This window comes from Lontra canadensis, unplaced genomic scaffold (assembly GCF_010015895.1).
Source record: "Lontra canadensis isolate GAN:19392208 unplaced genomic scaffold, GSC_riverotter_1.0 scaffold57, whole genome shotgun sequence".
Lineage (NCBI taxonomy): Eukaryota > Metazoa > Chordata > Mammalia > Carnivora > Mustelidae > Lontra > Lontra canadensis.
This window is the reverse complement of record NW_022631051.1, coordinates 12,197,886-12,214,398: the sequence shown is the minus strand read 5'-3', so window position 1 is coordinate 12,214,398 and position 16,513 is coordinate 12,197,886. Positions and strand designations below refer to the sequence as shown.

Sequence of the window (16,513 nt, the reverse complement as noted above, 5' to 3'; positions counted from 1 at the left end):
CCCCGACCAATTCAGCAAACAGAAGCAGGACTTCTGAGCTACAGTACTTGATGCCAGAGGGCCATGTCCTGGGAGGTTGGCCCAGCCAACTGATTGATGATCATGCCTATAGTCACATGTGGGATGCCTGCTGATCCCTATGCTGTCGAACAAATCACTTTCTCTGAGAATTAGAAGAGTGGAGGGCATCTGTTAATTTCACTCTTGGCAACCATCATGGGGAAGCTGACCCACAGGGCCTCAGAAGAGGGCTTGTCTTTCTGACAGAGACCAAGACCAGGGCCAAAACAGGTCAAATAAATCACACATCCGAGCTAGAAGAGTAGGCTCAGGCTTAGCCCAGGTTTATTTCCCAAACTGAAAATGAAATGCAGTGATTAAAGGAGATGAGATCTGGCTATTCCATTCTCACTGTGGCTTTTAGGCAGCTGTGCAAGATAGTGTGGGTGTAGGGGTCTAACCAGGGGAGCATAGGTGCAGGGGCACTCGGGCAAATCACTACAGCCCTCTGAGCCTGCCTCCCATGGGACATTGGAAATGAAGGTGCTTTGTGAACTGCCAAGGGCAAAGTGCAGAGACGGGGCTTCCTGGCTCAACCAATCATGGCCAGTACCACAGGCATCAGCTTCTGCTTTACAGTGGGGTCTGCAGGTGGGGACTCCTTGGCCTTCATGATGACCTCATGGGCCTCCTGGAAGAGATCCTCTCCCACTGCTGCCTCCACACGCTGGCGCCATGCAGCCAGCTTGGGTCGACCTTCGAAGATTTGGCAGCCAGCACCCACAGGCTGCAGGGAGAAAGGAAACAGGATGGGCGTGGAAGGTAAGGTCAAGGATGGCAGCCTCTGCCTGATTTGGGGGTCCCAGAGCCCCAGAAGAGGTTTCCACACATAAGCATGGCCCATAGCCAGGTGGGGGCAGTGTGAGCAAGACTTCAGCGACTACCCAGGGCCCTCCCCACCTAGCAAGCCACCCTATCCATAGCACTCACATGCATCAGCTCTGTGATGGCTACCAGATCAGCCAGTGAGATGTGGGGCCCGATGAGAAAAGCCTTGTTCTGGAGGAACTTGTCCTCAAGCAACTGCACGGTCACATCCAGCTCGGCTAGCGTGGCTGCCAGCATCTCAGGAGACACTGGCTCACCCAGGAAAACAGGGAACATCACCTGGGAGGCGGGGAGGCACAGTAAACAGTTAGGGGCCAGCCCAGCCTCAGGGGCAGGAAGGCAAGTGTGCCTCCCCCACCCCAGTTTGAGCTGCTTTCTGGTTCTATACCCCTGTCTTCGAAGGCTGGGCAGGGCCTGCAGGGAAATTCCCAAAGGACCACTGTTTCCAGAAATATCCCAGAAATATTCCTGCTTCTGTGATCTCTGATGGCTGAGCCTCAGAGGGCATCTGACAGGACTCAAACCCCTTTGAGAATGACTCAAACCCCTTTGAGAATGACTCAGGGGGGAGTTGAACAATGAGTTTCATACTTTGAAAGTAGGCGGCTAGCCTAGGGACAGTCTATGTTATAACCTCTTTCCCCTGAATGTAAAGTCAGTACCACTTACTGGATAAATAATTAGGATTGGCTTACAAGGTTTCTACTCTGCCACTTACAAAGCATGTGGCCTAAAATAAAATACCTAAACCCTCTGAGCCTCAATTTCCTCATCTATATTATAGGAATAATAGTACATGACTCTCTTATAAATGGAAAAGTGGGACAGTCAGTGAGAGGGACAGTCAGTTGCCTGAGATGGCACAGCCAAGAAAAGACTAAGCCAAGAGTAGAATGGACATTTTCTGACAGCGAGCTACCAGGAACTAAGGAGGGGGGCTAGGAAAGGGTAGTGTCCAGGATCTGGAAGGAAGGTGTTTTAGGGGGAAGCATCAACAGCATCATGGCTGACAGAGCTATAGGGAGATACAGTGGATGAGGAGCAAGGGAAGAATGCTTCATGCTTCATTTCATTAAGTTGCTTGGGGGAGCCTGGAACTCAGGTCAACATGACTAGGATTGTACATGAGCCCTGGCTTCGGGCTTCAGTTTCCTCCCCCATAAAAGGTAGACAGAATCAGCAGTCTCTCACTGGTGCCCTGGAGGCCAGCCCTGAGCTAATGGCATTCCTTTGACTACAGAGTTTTTTAAAAATATGGATCAGGGGGTGCCTGGGTGTCTCAGTCAGTTAAATGTCCAACTCTTTCTTTTTTTTAAATTTTTTTGTTTTTTGTTTTTTTTTTAATTTGACAGAGATCACAAATAGTCAGAGAGGCAGGCTCAGAGAGAGGGGGAAGCAGGCTCCCTGCCGAGCAGAGAGCCTGATATGGGGCTCCATCCCAGGACCCTGAGATCATGACCTGAGCCGAAAGCAGAGGTTTTAGCCCACTGAGCCACCCAGGCACCTCTAAATGTCCAACTCTTGATCTCAGCTCGGGTCATCATCATAGGATCATGGGACTGAGCCCCACATCAGGCTGCACGTTAGGCATGGAGACTGCTTAGGATTCTCTCTCTCTCTCTCTGCGTCCCTCCCCTCCCCCACTCTCTCTCTCTCTAAAAGAAATAAAAACAAAAATTAAAATATGGATCAGTTGCTGACATTTAAAAATGGGGGCATTTCATATATGAGTCCAGATTTCCAGCTTTATTTTTTAAGATTTTACTTATTTGAAACAGACAAAGAGCAAGCACAAGTGGGTAGAGGGGCAGCGAGGAAGCAGACTCCCTGCTGAGCAGGGAGCCCAACGCAGGGCTTTATCCCAATCCCAGGATCCTGGGATCATGACCTGAGCCAAAGGCAGAGGTTTAACCAACAGCCAATCAGGTGCCCCTCTAGCTTCTTCTCCATATAAAGGGTGCTGGCCACAGGGTATGCCTGCTCAGTATCTAAGGCTGATGCTGGGGAGAAGCCACTGCATCAGAGGGCACAATGAACTCTCAATTTGCACAACCCCAGCTAGCCCTCCTCCCTCATTTTTTCTTGGCCTCGCCCCTGCCAGAGATTATCTACCATTTCCCTTTGGAAGAGCGGTTTTGTTCCTCTTTAAATATAACAGATCATACTAGGGTAATAAGTACATTGCAATTTATTTATATAATGAATTACTGTAGAGTAGTTAAAATGGATAAATTAGATCCGCCCACAGCAATATAGAAAAATGCACAATGCAGAGCGATATGAGAGCATTTATATAAAATTTTAAACATGCAAAGCAAAACTTTATTTTGCTTATAATGACAACTAAGTGCAATAATGTATAAAATCATAAACTAGAAGGACTCCCACTGGACCCCAGAGCAGAACGGCCTCCCAGGAAGGAGTGAGGGCAAGGGAGAGGTCTTTTGAACGTTTGTCCTCTGTTTCTGTTTTATATAAAAAATGACAGGAAACAGAGAAATAAAGCTCATAACCCACAATTAGCAATACACTTTATTGGGTTTTTTTAAGATTTTATTTATTTATTTGAGAGAGAGAGAGAGAGTATGAGGCGGGGGAAGGAGAGGGAGAAGCAGACTGCCTGCTGAGCAGGGAGCATGATGTAGGGCTCAATCTCAGGACCCTGGGATCATGACCTGAGCCAAAGGCAGATGCTTAACCAACTGAGCCACCCAGGCGCCCCTATCCATACACTTTAAAAAATGAGGAATCCTGCTTCTGATTAGGACATCAATGTCACAAAAACCATAGTTCCCATCATAACAATGGTTGAAAGAAAATAATCTTATCTTTCCTTAAAGCCATCAAAGAGTTATAGAACTTTTAAAAATAGAAAATAAAAGACAAAAAAATGAAAAAGAAAGAAAGCCTAAACCTATGTTGTCTGATATGGTAGCTGCTAGTGAACTCTTAAAATATGGCTAGTCCTAGCTGAGTTGTGAGGTATACGCATAACACACATGAGATTCTGAAGACTTAGTATAAGAAAAGAATGCAAAATAGTGCATTAATGATTTTTCTACCAATTACAAGTTAACTATAAATTTTTTATTTTTAATTGTGGTAAGAAATGCATAATAAAATTTCCCATCTTAACCATTTTTAAGTGTACAGTTCCATGGCACTAAGCACATTCACACTCTTGTACAACCATCACTGCTGAGATCGTCTAGGGAAAGCAAGAGGGACTTACTTAATTCCTGTGAAAGTCCCTGGTCTGAGACAAGGGTTAAAAGTTTCCATAAGCTGGGGCGCCTGGGTGGCTCAGTGGGTTAAGCCTCTGCCTTCGGCTCAGGTCATGATCTCAGGGTCCTGGGATCAAGCCCCGATCTCAGGGTCCTCAGCAGGGAGCCTGCCTCCCCTTCTCTCTGCCTGCCTCTCTTCCTATTGTGAACTCTCTCTCTCTGTCAAATAAATAAACAAAATCTTTTTTAAAAATGGCCATAAGTTTAGAGACAAACACCTTCTTCTGGGAAAGAGAATGAATGGTTGTCTGGGCAAAATTAGAAGTAACAATTTAAAGCCTGCTTGCACAAGTTTTTCTATTTTCCAGGAGCCCTAAAAGAATGTCGACCATGAAGAAAAGCATCTTGTGATTGTCTTGTGTCCACTAAAAGGTGACGCCCACTAGATCATGACCATGGGACTGAAGGATGCTTCACCACTTCCAGCCCTTCACGCTTTGGAAAAGGGCCTTTCTAAGCCTCCTACCATAGGGCGGGTATAGCGACATTCCTCTTTCTTGCTGGCCCCCTTTTATACAAGCTATCTCTAATAAACTAACTCCACCTGTTTTCTTTCTCTGAAGTTCCATGTTCATTTCTGTGACTCAGGAACCTAGACTCAGGGGTCAGGTAAGAGCACCATCCATCTCCAGAACTCATTCATCATCCCAAACTGAAACTCTGTCCCCATTAAACAACAACTTCCCATTCCCTCCTCCCTTCTGGGAGGAAGCAGCCATCCTTCTACTTTTTTGTCTTTATGAACAGAATAGGAATTTCATATAACTGGAACCATACAGGGGCACTTGGCTGGCTCAGACGGAAGAGCATGTGACTTTTTTTTTTCTTTAAGATTTTATTAATTTTTTTGACACATAGAGGGGGAGAGAGAGAGAGCAAGAGAGCACAAGCAGGGGGACTGGCAGTCAGAGAGAAGGGGAGAAGGCGGCTCCCTGCTGAGCAAGGGGCTTAATCCCAGGACCCCGGGGATCATGACTGAGCCACCCATATGCCTCTCTACCTTTTGTTGAACATAATGTCTAGCATACCATAAGACATGCAAAAAAAGAAGACAATGTGACCCGTAATCAGGAGGATAAAAAATGGCCAACAGAAACAGACCCACAGGGGACACAATTATGAAAATTAGCTGCAAAGACTTTAAAGTAACTATTATAAATATGTCCAAGAATTTAGAAGAAAAGATGGACTAAATGGGTAAACAGATGGTGCATTTCAGCACAGAAAAGGAGATTTAAAAAAGAAGCAAATGGAATTTCTAGAACTGAAAAATACATGTTGTTACAGAACCTGGATTGGGTCCTGACAGAAGTACCATCGGGCGATCTTTTGGGAACTTTGGAGGATCAGAGTTTATTTAACACCTACTGGCTCAGAGGAGAGTGATCTCCAAAGGTCTGAGCCCCGAGCACAGACAAAAGGGGTAATTTATACCCTTCTATTTCTGCATACTTGGTACTTCTGGCGCATGCATGGAAGCAGGGCAGAGAGAAGAACCCGGAATAGCCCTGGGCCAGTGGCTGGGACTCCTTTGCTGACTTGGCTGACCACCTTAGAACACAGATTTTCCCTTACCAAAATCTCAAATGAAGACTGTATTAGATGGGTTTAATAGCAACGTGGGCCCAACAGAAGAAAGAATTATCGAGTCAAAGTTAGGTCAACAGAGACTATCCAAACGGAAAAGAATGCGAGGGTGCTTTTGCCCTTTTGGGGCGATGCCCTCAGGGCCTCACCTTGTGCCACAGGGTCCGGAGGCAGCTTCTCCGCAGGGTCGTGTGCTGCCATGCCAGATACTCATCCACAAGGGCGCGGGCCTGTACATCTTGGGGGTACCAGTGGTCAGGGACTTTATACTTCCGGGTCAGGTAGAGCAGGATGGCCACACTGAAGGGGAGGGAGGACATGATGGGTGGAGGAAAGACTCTAGGCTAGGGGCTTAATCAAATTCCCTTCTTTAATATTCCTGACAATGAGCCAAGGTCTTTGCCTCATTCTCCAGAGAAGGAAGTCAGGCTTAGAACACTGACGGGACTTGCCCTGGGCACAGAGCCGTTGGTGGCAGGGCTAAGAGTCTTTCCGAGACTAACACCCAAGCTCATCCTAGCACCGGGCAAAAGCCCATAGCAGAGTATCCTGCCAAGAGTATCCTGTTCAGAGTCAGTCTCTGATCAGAGGGCCAGAGGGCTTCCTGGAGGAGATGCCATCAAAGCTAACCCTTAAAGCTCAGTTCTTTCCAGTCTACGTCCATTCTCATCCTCTGGCACCCATACCAGCCTCAGATGGCCTGACTGCTCAAAAAGGCTTTCCAGTCGTTCCTTTATCCTCCCTAAAGCAACCTGTAGGAAACACTGGGGCTGCTGCCGGATCATGGAACAGCAGAACAGAGCAGGCGCCTGGAGCTCTCCTCCCGCCCTAGGTCATGAGGGCTACCATGGTGTTGGGACAGGCATGGATCTGGAAGGGCCCTGAGAAGCATGAATTTGGAGCCATAAGAAAGCTTTCAGGAACTTGGGTTACTCCAAGGGTTGTGCACCCCAGCCAGTAAGGGCAGAAAACCTCCGTTCCCTATTAGGAATCCTGTATCCACGTCTTGGCTTAACAACTCACTTGTCTGTACAAGATATTCTGGAGCTCTTTTTCCTCCCAGCTAATTGTTCAAACCACCTCTGGGGACAGCTGCAGGTCCCTGGGAGTCACAGACCTCCTGACGGTGAGAAAAGACACAGAGAAATTCAGAAATCGCACTATGCCCCTGGCAGGCACCATGGGTGCTCAACACTGGGTGACACAAGGACCCAAGACAGCAGAGAGCAGCAGAAAGAAGAAAATGACACTGACATAATGTCAGGAATTCTCGGGGGGAATGCATCCATCTCAAGATTCCAGAGATAAGTTCAAAAGCTTCAAGTTCTCCTTGTTATAGGAGGGGTGACATAGGTGATAAAAGGAGCAGAGTGGGGGTGGGTGGTGGGTGGGTGGGTGTGAACTTCCCTAAAGAGGTTTCCACTTCTTGGGATATGTTGGGATGTAAAACACCCACATGCCTCACAGTCCTCCCTTGGGGGAGACCCACCCAAGGAGGCTGCAGCCCAGACTTGGAGTCACTGGGTAGACCAGAGGCCCATGGGGCATCTCAAGCCAGAGCGCCATCCCTTCCCTGTCCTACGCCCCTGCCCTGGGGTACTCTCACCAACAAACACAGGATGGGTACAGAAGTAAAATATGCTTACTTGTCCAAGCATTCCCGTGAACTGGACCAGCAGATAGGCCTGGGTCCGGGTTCCAACCCTGACTCTCTATGGGTTGTTAGGCTAAGGACCCTTCACTTCTGAGGAGTTTAGTTTTTTTGTCTCTAAAATAGAGGGTTAAAGGGCGCCTGGGCTGCTCAGTCAGTTAAGCGGCCGACTCTTGGTTTCGGCTCAGGTCATGATCTCAGGGTCCTGGAATCTAGCCAGTGGGGCTCTGAGCTCTGTGAGGAGTCTGCTCATGGACTCTCTCTCTCCCCCTCTCCCTCTGCCCCTCACTCTGCTCACTCGAGTTCTCTCTCTTTAACATAAATAAGTAAATAAAATAAAGTAAATAAAATAAAAAAGTAAAATAAAGGGACCAGATGGTTCCAGTGAGTTCTGGTGGCAGCTCCAGTGTCCCAGTTACCTCTCAGTCAAGGTGAAGTCTCCATCCTTCAAAGCAGGCACCTTCTTCAGGGGGTTCACCCGGGCAAAGGCATCGTTGAGGTGCTGGCCTGCAGAGAGCCCATCATGGTGGGTGAGGAAGGAAACACTGAGCCCTGCAAGGCCTGTGTCCACTCCCTACTAAACCCAGGCCCCAATTCCATGGTTCTTCTCCAGCCCCCAGGTGCTCTTCTGCATGGCAAAGGCTAGTGAGGGCCACTTGGGTAGGGGCAGGACACTATTCTGCCAAATGTTGCAAAATGGACCTCAAGAGCCCCAGCCATGCCAATTCCCATTGGGCACAAGCTCCACCCACAGCCCAAGGGGCAAGATGTGATGCTTCAGCTGGGCCTTCACATGCACCCCACCCACCACCTCTACACCATCCCTGGCCTCATAAGTTCACATTCAGGATGCTCCAGTCTGCCAGAGTGAGGTGGCTAGTTACCCGAATGGAGCTCTAATTCCTTATAGTGCCCCTTTCCCTGTGGACTCTAAGGTAAGGTCACTAAACACAGAGAAGTGGCTTTCTCCCAGTATCTATTTACTTGCAAACAACTTCTACCAGCTCCTCTGTGTCCCCTTGTTCACCCTGCCCTAGGCCACTGGGCTAGGGCTGGCCCTGCCTTTAGGTTCTGCTGGAGCTGGAACAGTCACACTTTTGTCCCACCCACAACCCGCAAAAGATGCAGCCTCATGTCCCCTGGGCCCCTGGCCTCTGCTTGAGTTTGTGTGAGTGGCTCCTACTCCTGCAGATGCTGTCAGAGAGAAGCTTCTAAAGAGCATGTAAGCTTATCATCCACCATCCTGCTCAACAGTCTTCAGTGGCTCCCCATTACCCCAGGATCAGGCGGAAGCTCCTCGAAGCCATACATGATTGCCTTAACACTCTAGGCTCAACACACCCACTGTCCTCCCTTCTCCCTCCCTTCACACTGTGACTTCACTAGACACACCTGCCCTGCTCTCCTAGTGAAACCCACCGCTCTGCACCCTTTATTTAACAGCCTGTTTGGGATGTTCCTTCCATGCCCTGTCCCCTGTACATGGCAGAGATGACCCCTGGGGAGGACAAGTGGGAAATCCCCCCAGCAGACTGGAAGAAGATGAAGATTTGGGCAGAGGGACAGGCCAGTTCAAAGGCATGAAGGCAGGCAAGGGAGTGAGTGGTAAAGTGATGGGGGTGGGGGTGGGGGGTGGGTGTTGGAGGCTCAGCCAAGCAGAGTTACCCCATCTGCCCACCAAGCAATACCTCCATTCTGCTTCCTCAGCTGTCCTTGGAGCCTTGGGAGCCTACCAGACACACAAACCCTCCAGCTCAGGAGTGCAGGGCTCAACATGTTCCCGCAGTCTCCCAGCAGTCTCCCTTCAAGCCCCCAGCATGGTGGGGGGAGCCCTCCCAGCAGGCACAAGAAGGCAGAGAACAAGGGAAAGCAGAAGGCAATGCCCAAGAAGTAGGGACAGAAGGGGGCCCCCAAGGCAGATGGGGCCAATGCATAGTGCTGGGCTGGAAAGTGGGGACCCTGGTGACTGGCCGTTGCAGAGTTTTGGCAGTTGGGGGCCACAGAGGAGGGACTGGGCTCTGTCCCAGTCTCTATGCTCGGCCCCCTAACCCCTCGCCTCCTGCCCCCATCTCTTTTCTGGAGCTCCTCTCTCCCTCTGTCCAGGTGCACCCTGTTTTCGTTCACCAGGTCTCTCTTTTTCCTCAAGCTGCTCCCCCCCCCGCCCGCCCCTCACTCGTTCACTCGGCCTCGGCCGCGCCCCATCGTCTATCCCGCGGGACCGAGCCCAGTTTGGGGGATTGATTACCCGACTCTCTCGGATCTCCCCGGTGGCTCACCTGTTTCAGCAATGGCCCCAAGAAGAGGTGGGCGCCGGGCGTCCTCTTAAGTAAGATTTGGCCTCCCCGTTCCTCCCCGATCTCTCGGTTCCCAAACCCAAGCCTGGGCCCACCTTTGAGCAGGTCCACCGGGCGCAGCTCGAAGGGAATGCGGTTCTTCTTGGCAAAGATGTAGACGGCGCGGCAGGGCTGGGACAGCATGTCCAGGTAAAGCTCCAGCCCCATGGCGGCCAGACCGACACACCAGAGCGCAGCCAGGAACACACACTGTCCTCGGGCCACGCCCCACCAGCCTCCACTCCCGGTTGGGTGGCTCCGGGCACCCACTCCGGGCTCCGGGCACCGGGACTTTGGTCCAATCGCTGGAGCGGCCAAGAGCGTGTCTGAGGGGTTCGGACCAAGAGCGCGGAGCAGAGCAGGCGGGGCGGTGACGCGTAGGTCTCCCCTCCAAGGGTCCCGCGGAGGTCCCCAGTCCTTCGTGACAACCTTATTTCACTTACCATGCTGTCTTCAAGGTTCATCCACGTTGTCGCTGTCAGAATTTCCTATCATCTCCATTTTAGAGATGTCGAGATTGAGGCAGTAAGTGATTATGGACCCAGGAAGTCTGGCAACAGAGTCCATGTTCCCAAGAACACTCCAGAGATCGTGATACCTGAGCGGACCTTGAGGGCAGTATGCTAAGTGAGATAGGTCCAAGAGGAAAAGACAAATACAGTGTAATCACACTTATTTATGAAATCTAAAAAAAGCCAAACTCATAGAGACCAAGTAGAATGGTAGTTACCAAAGACTGGGAGGTGGGGAAACTGGAAAAATGGGTAAGGGTACAAACTTGCAACAAGAGATAAATAAGTTGTGGAGATCAATCACAACATAATGATTATTGGTCAACATTAGTTGTCAACAATATAGACAACAACTGTAGTACAATTTCAAAGTTGCTAAGAAGCTAATCTTATTCTCCCTACAAAAAAAGAAATGGTAATTAGGTGACATAATAGACTGTTAGCTCATGTTACACTGTATAAATGTATCAAATCAACAGGCTGTACACCTCAAACTTCCACAGTGTCAATTATATCTCAACAATAAATAGGTAGATAGATAGATAGATAAAATAATGGGGAGGCTAGAGAGCTACAGGGCCTTTACAAGTCATCATGCCCGGATTCACCTGCTAAGCCCTAATTTCAGGCCTGTGCCTTATGGCCCGGGTATCCCCCAAAGCATGCAACCTCGCTGGTGAGGCATCGGTGTCATTTCCTAACATAAGTCCAACTGAAAATGCATCCACAAGAACATAATGTTTTCTACACAGTAAGAAAGCTCTTTGCAAAGAAAGCAAATGTTGGTAATAATGATTCTCAACTGAAAAAAAAAAAATTTAAGGAAGGACAAAAACTTCAGATATCAGATGTTGAAGTTTGAAAAAGGGGCTAGACCCTCAGAGGAGGTCAGTTACTTGATCCCCACTTCCTGCTGACCCCCAGGAGGAGGGCATTCCCCCAGAAGGAGCTGGGCAAGGTCCTGTCTAGGGCTCAGCCTCAATCTTGAAGCCTCAAAACCTAATTTGGTCCATATTACAGGATTAATCTTTTTCTTAGGATCTGAGTCACATAACTCAACTCACAAGAGAATGAGGGATTTATTATTTTATGGAAAAAGAGATCAAGGCCCTTTAGACAGAATGCTCCCAACCAGCGCTCAGAGCAGTCTCGGAAGTGCAATCTCCCAGCAAACCTGGGGAGGCAGAGTGAGGATGAAACAAGCCAGACCACCTGCAAGGCAGCTTCCACCTGAGAGCTTTAGAGAGTTAGAAAGACCATCTGTATTCATTAATTATTGCTACATAACAAATTACCATGAACTTAATGGCTTAAAACAACACATATTTATTATCTTACACTTTCTGTGGATCAGAGGTATGGGCCTGGGTTCACTGGGTCCTCAGGAAGACTGCAATCCAAGTGCCAGCCAGGACTGGGTTCTCATCTAAGGCTCAAATGGGGAAGGATCCACTTTCAAGTTCACTCGGGTTTTTGGCCAAATTCATTTCCTTGCCATGATAGAATTGAGGGTCCTGGTTTCTTGCTGGCCATTCTCAGCTCCTTGCCCCAGGGACCTCCTAACATGGTTGCTCAGTTCTTCAAAGCCAGCAAGGGAGAGAGCCTGTAGAACCAGTCTGCTAGCAAGATAGAGTCTTGTATAATGAAACATAATCTCAGAAGTGACATTCTATCACCTTTGTCACTTTCTGTGACTCAGAAGCAAGACATGGGCCCTGGACACACTTGAGGGGAAGGAATTATAAAAAGATATGAATATCATCTAAGATCATTGGGGGGGGTCGGTTCTTTTTTTTAAAAGATTTATGTATTTATTTGACACAGTGAGTGAGAGAGCACAAGCAGGGGGTAACAGTAGAAGGAAAGGGAGAAACGGGCTCCCCACTGAGCAGGGAGCCCAGTGCGGGACTCGATCCCAGGACCCTGAGATCATGACTTGAGCCGAAGGCAGACACTTCACCAACTGAGCCACCCAGGCGCCCCGGGGGATCAGTTGAGAGTCTGTCTGCCACACCTTCCAAGGCTTCATAGGTGTGCAACCTGTGCAACTGCCCGGTCCCCCCACCCACAGATAAATGGGTCCCACAGTTGCTTTAATGCTTTGTTCTTGCCATCTTCAATTTCTTAATAATCTTTGATCAAGGTGCCTCTCACTTTCATTTGTAGCCAGTCCTGGCCAAAGGGTCCAAAGAACTCAGGAAGCCAGATAGGGCATTGCTCCAGGCAGTGACAGGAGCACCTGGTGACAGGAGGGCCAGTTGCTCTCCTCGGGCATCCCACCTTCTTGACATTTAAACCACTACCATCTTTGGCAAGGAACATAGGTGCATTTAAATATCTTAAGGAAAAAAAAAAGCTTTCGCATTGAAGAGTTTACATGATTTAGGTACTTGTTACTCACATTGTGGCCCTTAGAGCAGCAGCAACAGCCTTGACCATGAGCTTGTTAGAAACTGTTGACCTTCAACATAGAAGTTCTTTTACTAGCAAAAATTGGTTTATTCTTGAATAGCAGAGAACTGCAACTCAGGACGTGCAAGCTAGGGCAAAAACTACAGACAAATCCCGCAAATGATAGGGAGGAACAGTATTTTACTAAGAAGGAAAATGTTGAGGGGGGTTGTTTTGAACGAGAGTCCAATAGAGAAAAACAAGAATTCAGAGTGGTCGGGGTCTCATTGGCTGTGTTACTGGGGTAATGGATTTCTTCCCTTCTTTTTATTTGAGAAAGAGAGACAGAGATAGCAAGAGCACGAGCAGGGAGGAAAGGGAGAAGCCGGTTCCCGCTGAGCAAGGATCCCAAAGCAGGGCTCGATCCCAGAACCCCAGGATCACGACCTGAGCTAAAGGCAGACGATTAACTGACTGAGACCCCAGGTGCCCCTGGGGTAATGAATTTCTTATAGGAGCAATACTGGACATCTTTTCCTGTTGAGGTCTGTAATTGACAATTCTCCCTATAATTGACATCAAGTGTGATGGCATGAGAGGTCCCCCCTCTGGCCTCCAGATTCCGTTTTAGTGACTTTAGGAGACATAGATAGATATTCCATTACAGATATATAGATATTCCATTATAGATATAGTATTATGGAATATATATACACACATACACATACACACACAGATTATTATTCAGCCTTAAAGAGAAGATAATCTTGGGGCAGCTGGCTGGCTCAGTCAGTAAAGCATGCAACTCTTGATCTTGGGATTGTAAACTCGACTTCCACACTGGTGTAGAGATGACTTAAAATCTTAAAAAAAAAAAAAAAAAGGTAATCTTGTCATTTGAAACAACAGGGATGAACCTGGAGGTCACTATGCTAAGTAAAACAAACTAGACACAGATAGATGAATACTGCATAATCTCATGTGTATGTGAAATTAAAAAAAAAAAAAAAAAGAAAAGAAACCCTTAGAAGCAGAGACTAGATGATTACCAGGGGATGGGGGAATGGGGAGCTGTTGATCAAAGTAACAAAGTTTTAGATATGCAGGACGAATAAGTTCCAGGGATCTAATGTACAGCATGGTGACTGTAGTTAACAGTACTGGATGGTACATTTGACATTTGCTAACAGGGTACACCCCCTTTGTTCTCAACCATAATGACAAAATGGCTACTATGTGAGATGGTGGATATGTTAGTTAGCTTGATTGTGGTCATCATTCCACAATGTATGTGTATATGAAAACATCACGTTGTATGCTTAAAATACATACAATTTTTAAAGATTTTATTTATTTATTTGAAAGAGAGAGACACAGCTAGGGAGGGAACACAAGCAAGGGGAGTGGGAGAGGGAGAAGCAGGCTTCCCGCCGAGCGGAGCCCGATGTGGGACTCAATCCCAGGACCCTGGGATCATGAGCTGAGCTGAAGGCAGACACTTAACGACTGAGCCACCCAGGCGCCCAATACATACAATTTTTATTCGTCAATTGTTCCTCAATAAAGCTAGGAAAATAAAGAAACTGGGGAGTAGGGCAGAATTACACTGAGGTCATGCTATCAGACAGTTTTAATTTCCCACGTAGCTCTGTGAGGGAGGGTACTAGGTCTGGTCTGTCCCTCTGTTGACCCCGAACATCCTTTTATGTTCCTGATAGGGGTGGGGGACAACTTTCAGTCTTTCACCACCAAGTGTGTTGTTAGCTGTAAGTTTTTCATAGATGCCCTTTATCAAATTGAGGAAGTTCCCTTCTACTCTTTGTTTGTTGAGAAATTCTATCTTGAGAGGGTGTGGATTTCATCAAATGCTGTTTCTGCATCTATTAAGATAATCATGGGATTTTTGTTCTTTATTCTATTACCATTGTGTGTTATATTGATTGATTTTCCTATGTTGAACTGCTCTTGCATTCCTGGTCACGATGTGTAATCCTTTTAATGTGCCATGGATATTATTTGCTGGTATTTTGTTGAGAATTTTTGCACCTGCATTTAGAAGGGACGTTGCCATGTAATTTTATTTTCTTGTGCTCTTTTTCTTGGCTTTGATCTCAGGGTCATACTGGCTTCCTAGTGTAATAGTACTCCAATCAGTCTTCAAGCTAATGTACTCCTTGGTTGCTGACCTGAATTCCTTGATCTGTAGCAGAACTTTCCTTGAAATTTGCAGACCACTGGCCATGAGGAGTGAAGGAGCAAACTCTCCTGAAAGATAAAGCCTGCCTACACTCAAAAACAGCTGCCAGTGATGCCAGCAAGTTTGTTCAGGGTCATGTCCACATAAGACTTGCCGTCTGGGTGCCTGAGTCACCTCCATGAAACCCCCCTCCCTCTTCCCCTGCCTTCCCATTTAAAACCTTGTGGCTTCACCTGGATGGGGAAGATGATCTTTGAGATGTTTGTCCACCATCTTCTCAGGTTCCCGGCTTCCTGAATAAAGCAACATCTCCTTTCCCACCATCATTTGTGTCTCAAGTATTGATTTTCAAGCTGCCAGAAGGAAAACCTGAGTTCAGAACCGATTCTCTACCTGGTAACAACAGAATCGGATGGGAAATGTTTCTTCTTCTTTTCCTTCTTCTTCTTCTTCTTCTTCTTCTTCTTCTTCTTCTTCTTCTTCTTCTTCTTCTTCTTTTCTTTTTTTTTTTTTTTGGAAGAGTTTGTGAAGGCTTAGTGTTTGTTCTTTTTTTTTTTTTTTAAGATTTTTATTTATTTGAGAGCATGAGGGAGCAAGAGAGCAGGAGAGAGGGGAGGGACGGAGAGAAAGAGAGCATGAGGAGGGAATGGGATGAGGGGCAGAGGGAGAAGGAGAAGCAGACTCCCACTGAGCAGGGAGCTCCCTGTGGATTCGATCCCAGGACCCTGGGATCATAACCTGAGCCAAAGGCAGACGCTTAACAGACTGAACCACCCAAGTGCCCCTGTGTTTTTGTTTCTGTGTGTTAGAGGTATTTTCTAACTTCTCTGTGGTTGTTTAAGAATATACTGTTTAATTTCCAGGTATTTCTAGTTTTCCTTCCGTTACTTTCTAATTTCACTCATTATGTTCCAAGAACATACATGATATGACTTCAAACTGTTTAAATTCATAGAGATTTATTTTGTGACCTTACAGATGATCTATCCTGGAGAATATTCCATGTGCACTTGAGAAGAAATGTGTATTCCAGGGTGTCTGGCTGGTTCAGTCAGAAGAGCATGCAACTCTTGACCTTGGGGTTGTGAGTTTGAGCTCCACTTTACGTGTAGAGATTACTAAAAAAAAAAAAAAAAAAATTAAAAGAAAAAAAAGATTGCATATTCTGTGGTCATTGTGTGAAGTGTTCTGCGTATATATCTAGTAGGTCCATTGGTTTACAGCATCATTCAAGTTCTCTACTTCCTTCACAATCTTCTATCTTGTTTCATTCATTATTGAGAATGGAGTATTGAATTCATCAACTATTATTATTGATAATTTTATCATATTTATTTTCTAAGTTGTATTAAATCCAGTTGATTTTTTAAAACATTTATATATTTATTTATTTGAGAGAGAGAGAATGTGTGAATGCAAATGCACATGAGTGGATGGGGGGGAGAAAATCTCAAGCAGACTTTGCACTGAGGGCGGAACCTGATGCAGGGCTCAACTCACAACCCTGAGATCATGACCTGAGCCGAAATCAAGTGTGGGATGCCTAACTGACTGAGCGACCCAAGAGCCCCCAGTCTATTTTTTTTTTAAGTCAGCTCTATGCCCAATGTGGGGCTCAAACTCACGATCCTGAGATCAAGATTTGCTTGCTCTACCAACTGAACCAGCAG

General features: G+C 47.1%; 1 protein-coding gene across 1 annotated transcript; it reads right to left on the bottom strand.

The window, feature by feature from the left end:
- Positions 1–315: 315 nt before the first annotated feature.
- On the bottom strand, positions 316–9,970 carry LOC116878481 (glutathione S-transferase theta-1). The gene is made up of 5 exons (XM_032876022.1): positions 9,800–9,970; positions 7,830–7,917; positions 5,909–6,059; positions 991–1,167; positions 316–787 (listed from the first exon to the last, which is right to left on the bottom strand). The coding sequence occupies exons 1-5, from the start codon at positions 9,909–9,911 to the stop codon at positions 593–595; spliced, it is 723 nt and encodes a 240-aa protein (XP_032731913.1). The 5' UTR covers positions 9,912–9,970; the 3' UTR covers positions 316–592.
- Between the last annotated feature and the right edge of the window lie 6,543 nt (positions 9,971–16,513).

Coding starts and splice junctions, on each gene's coding strand:
- LOC116878481 (XM_032876022.1), bottom strand. CDS start 9,911: ATGGGGCTGGAGCTTTACCTGGACATGCTGTCCCAGCCCTGCCGCGCC. Junction 7,918..9,799: donor CCCGGTGGACCTGCTCAAAG/GTGGGCCCAGGC, acceptor GGCTCTCTGCAG/GCCAGCACCTCAACGATGCC. Junction 788..990: donor CCATCACAGAGCTGATGCAT/GTGAGTGCTATG, acceptor TTCTCCCTGCAG/CCTGTGGGTGCTGGCTGCCA.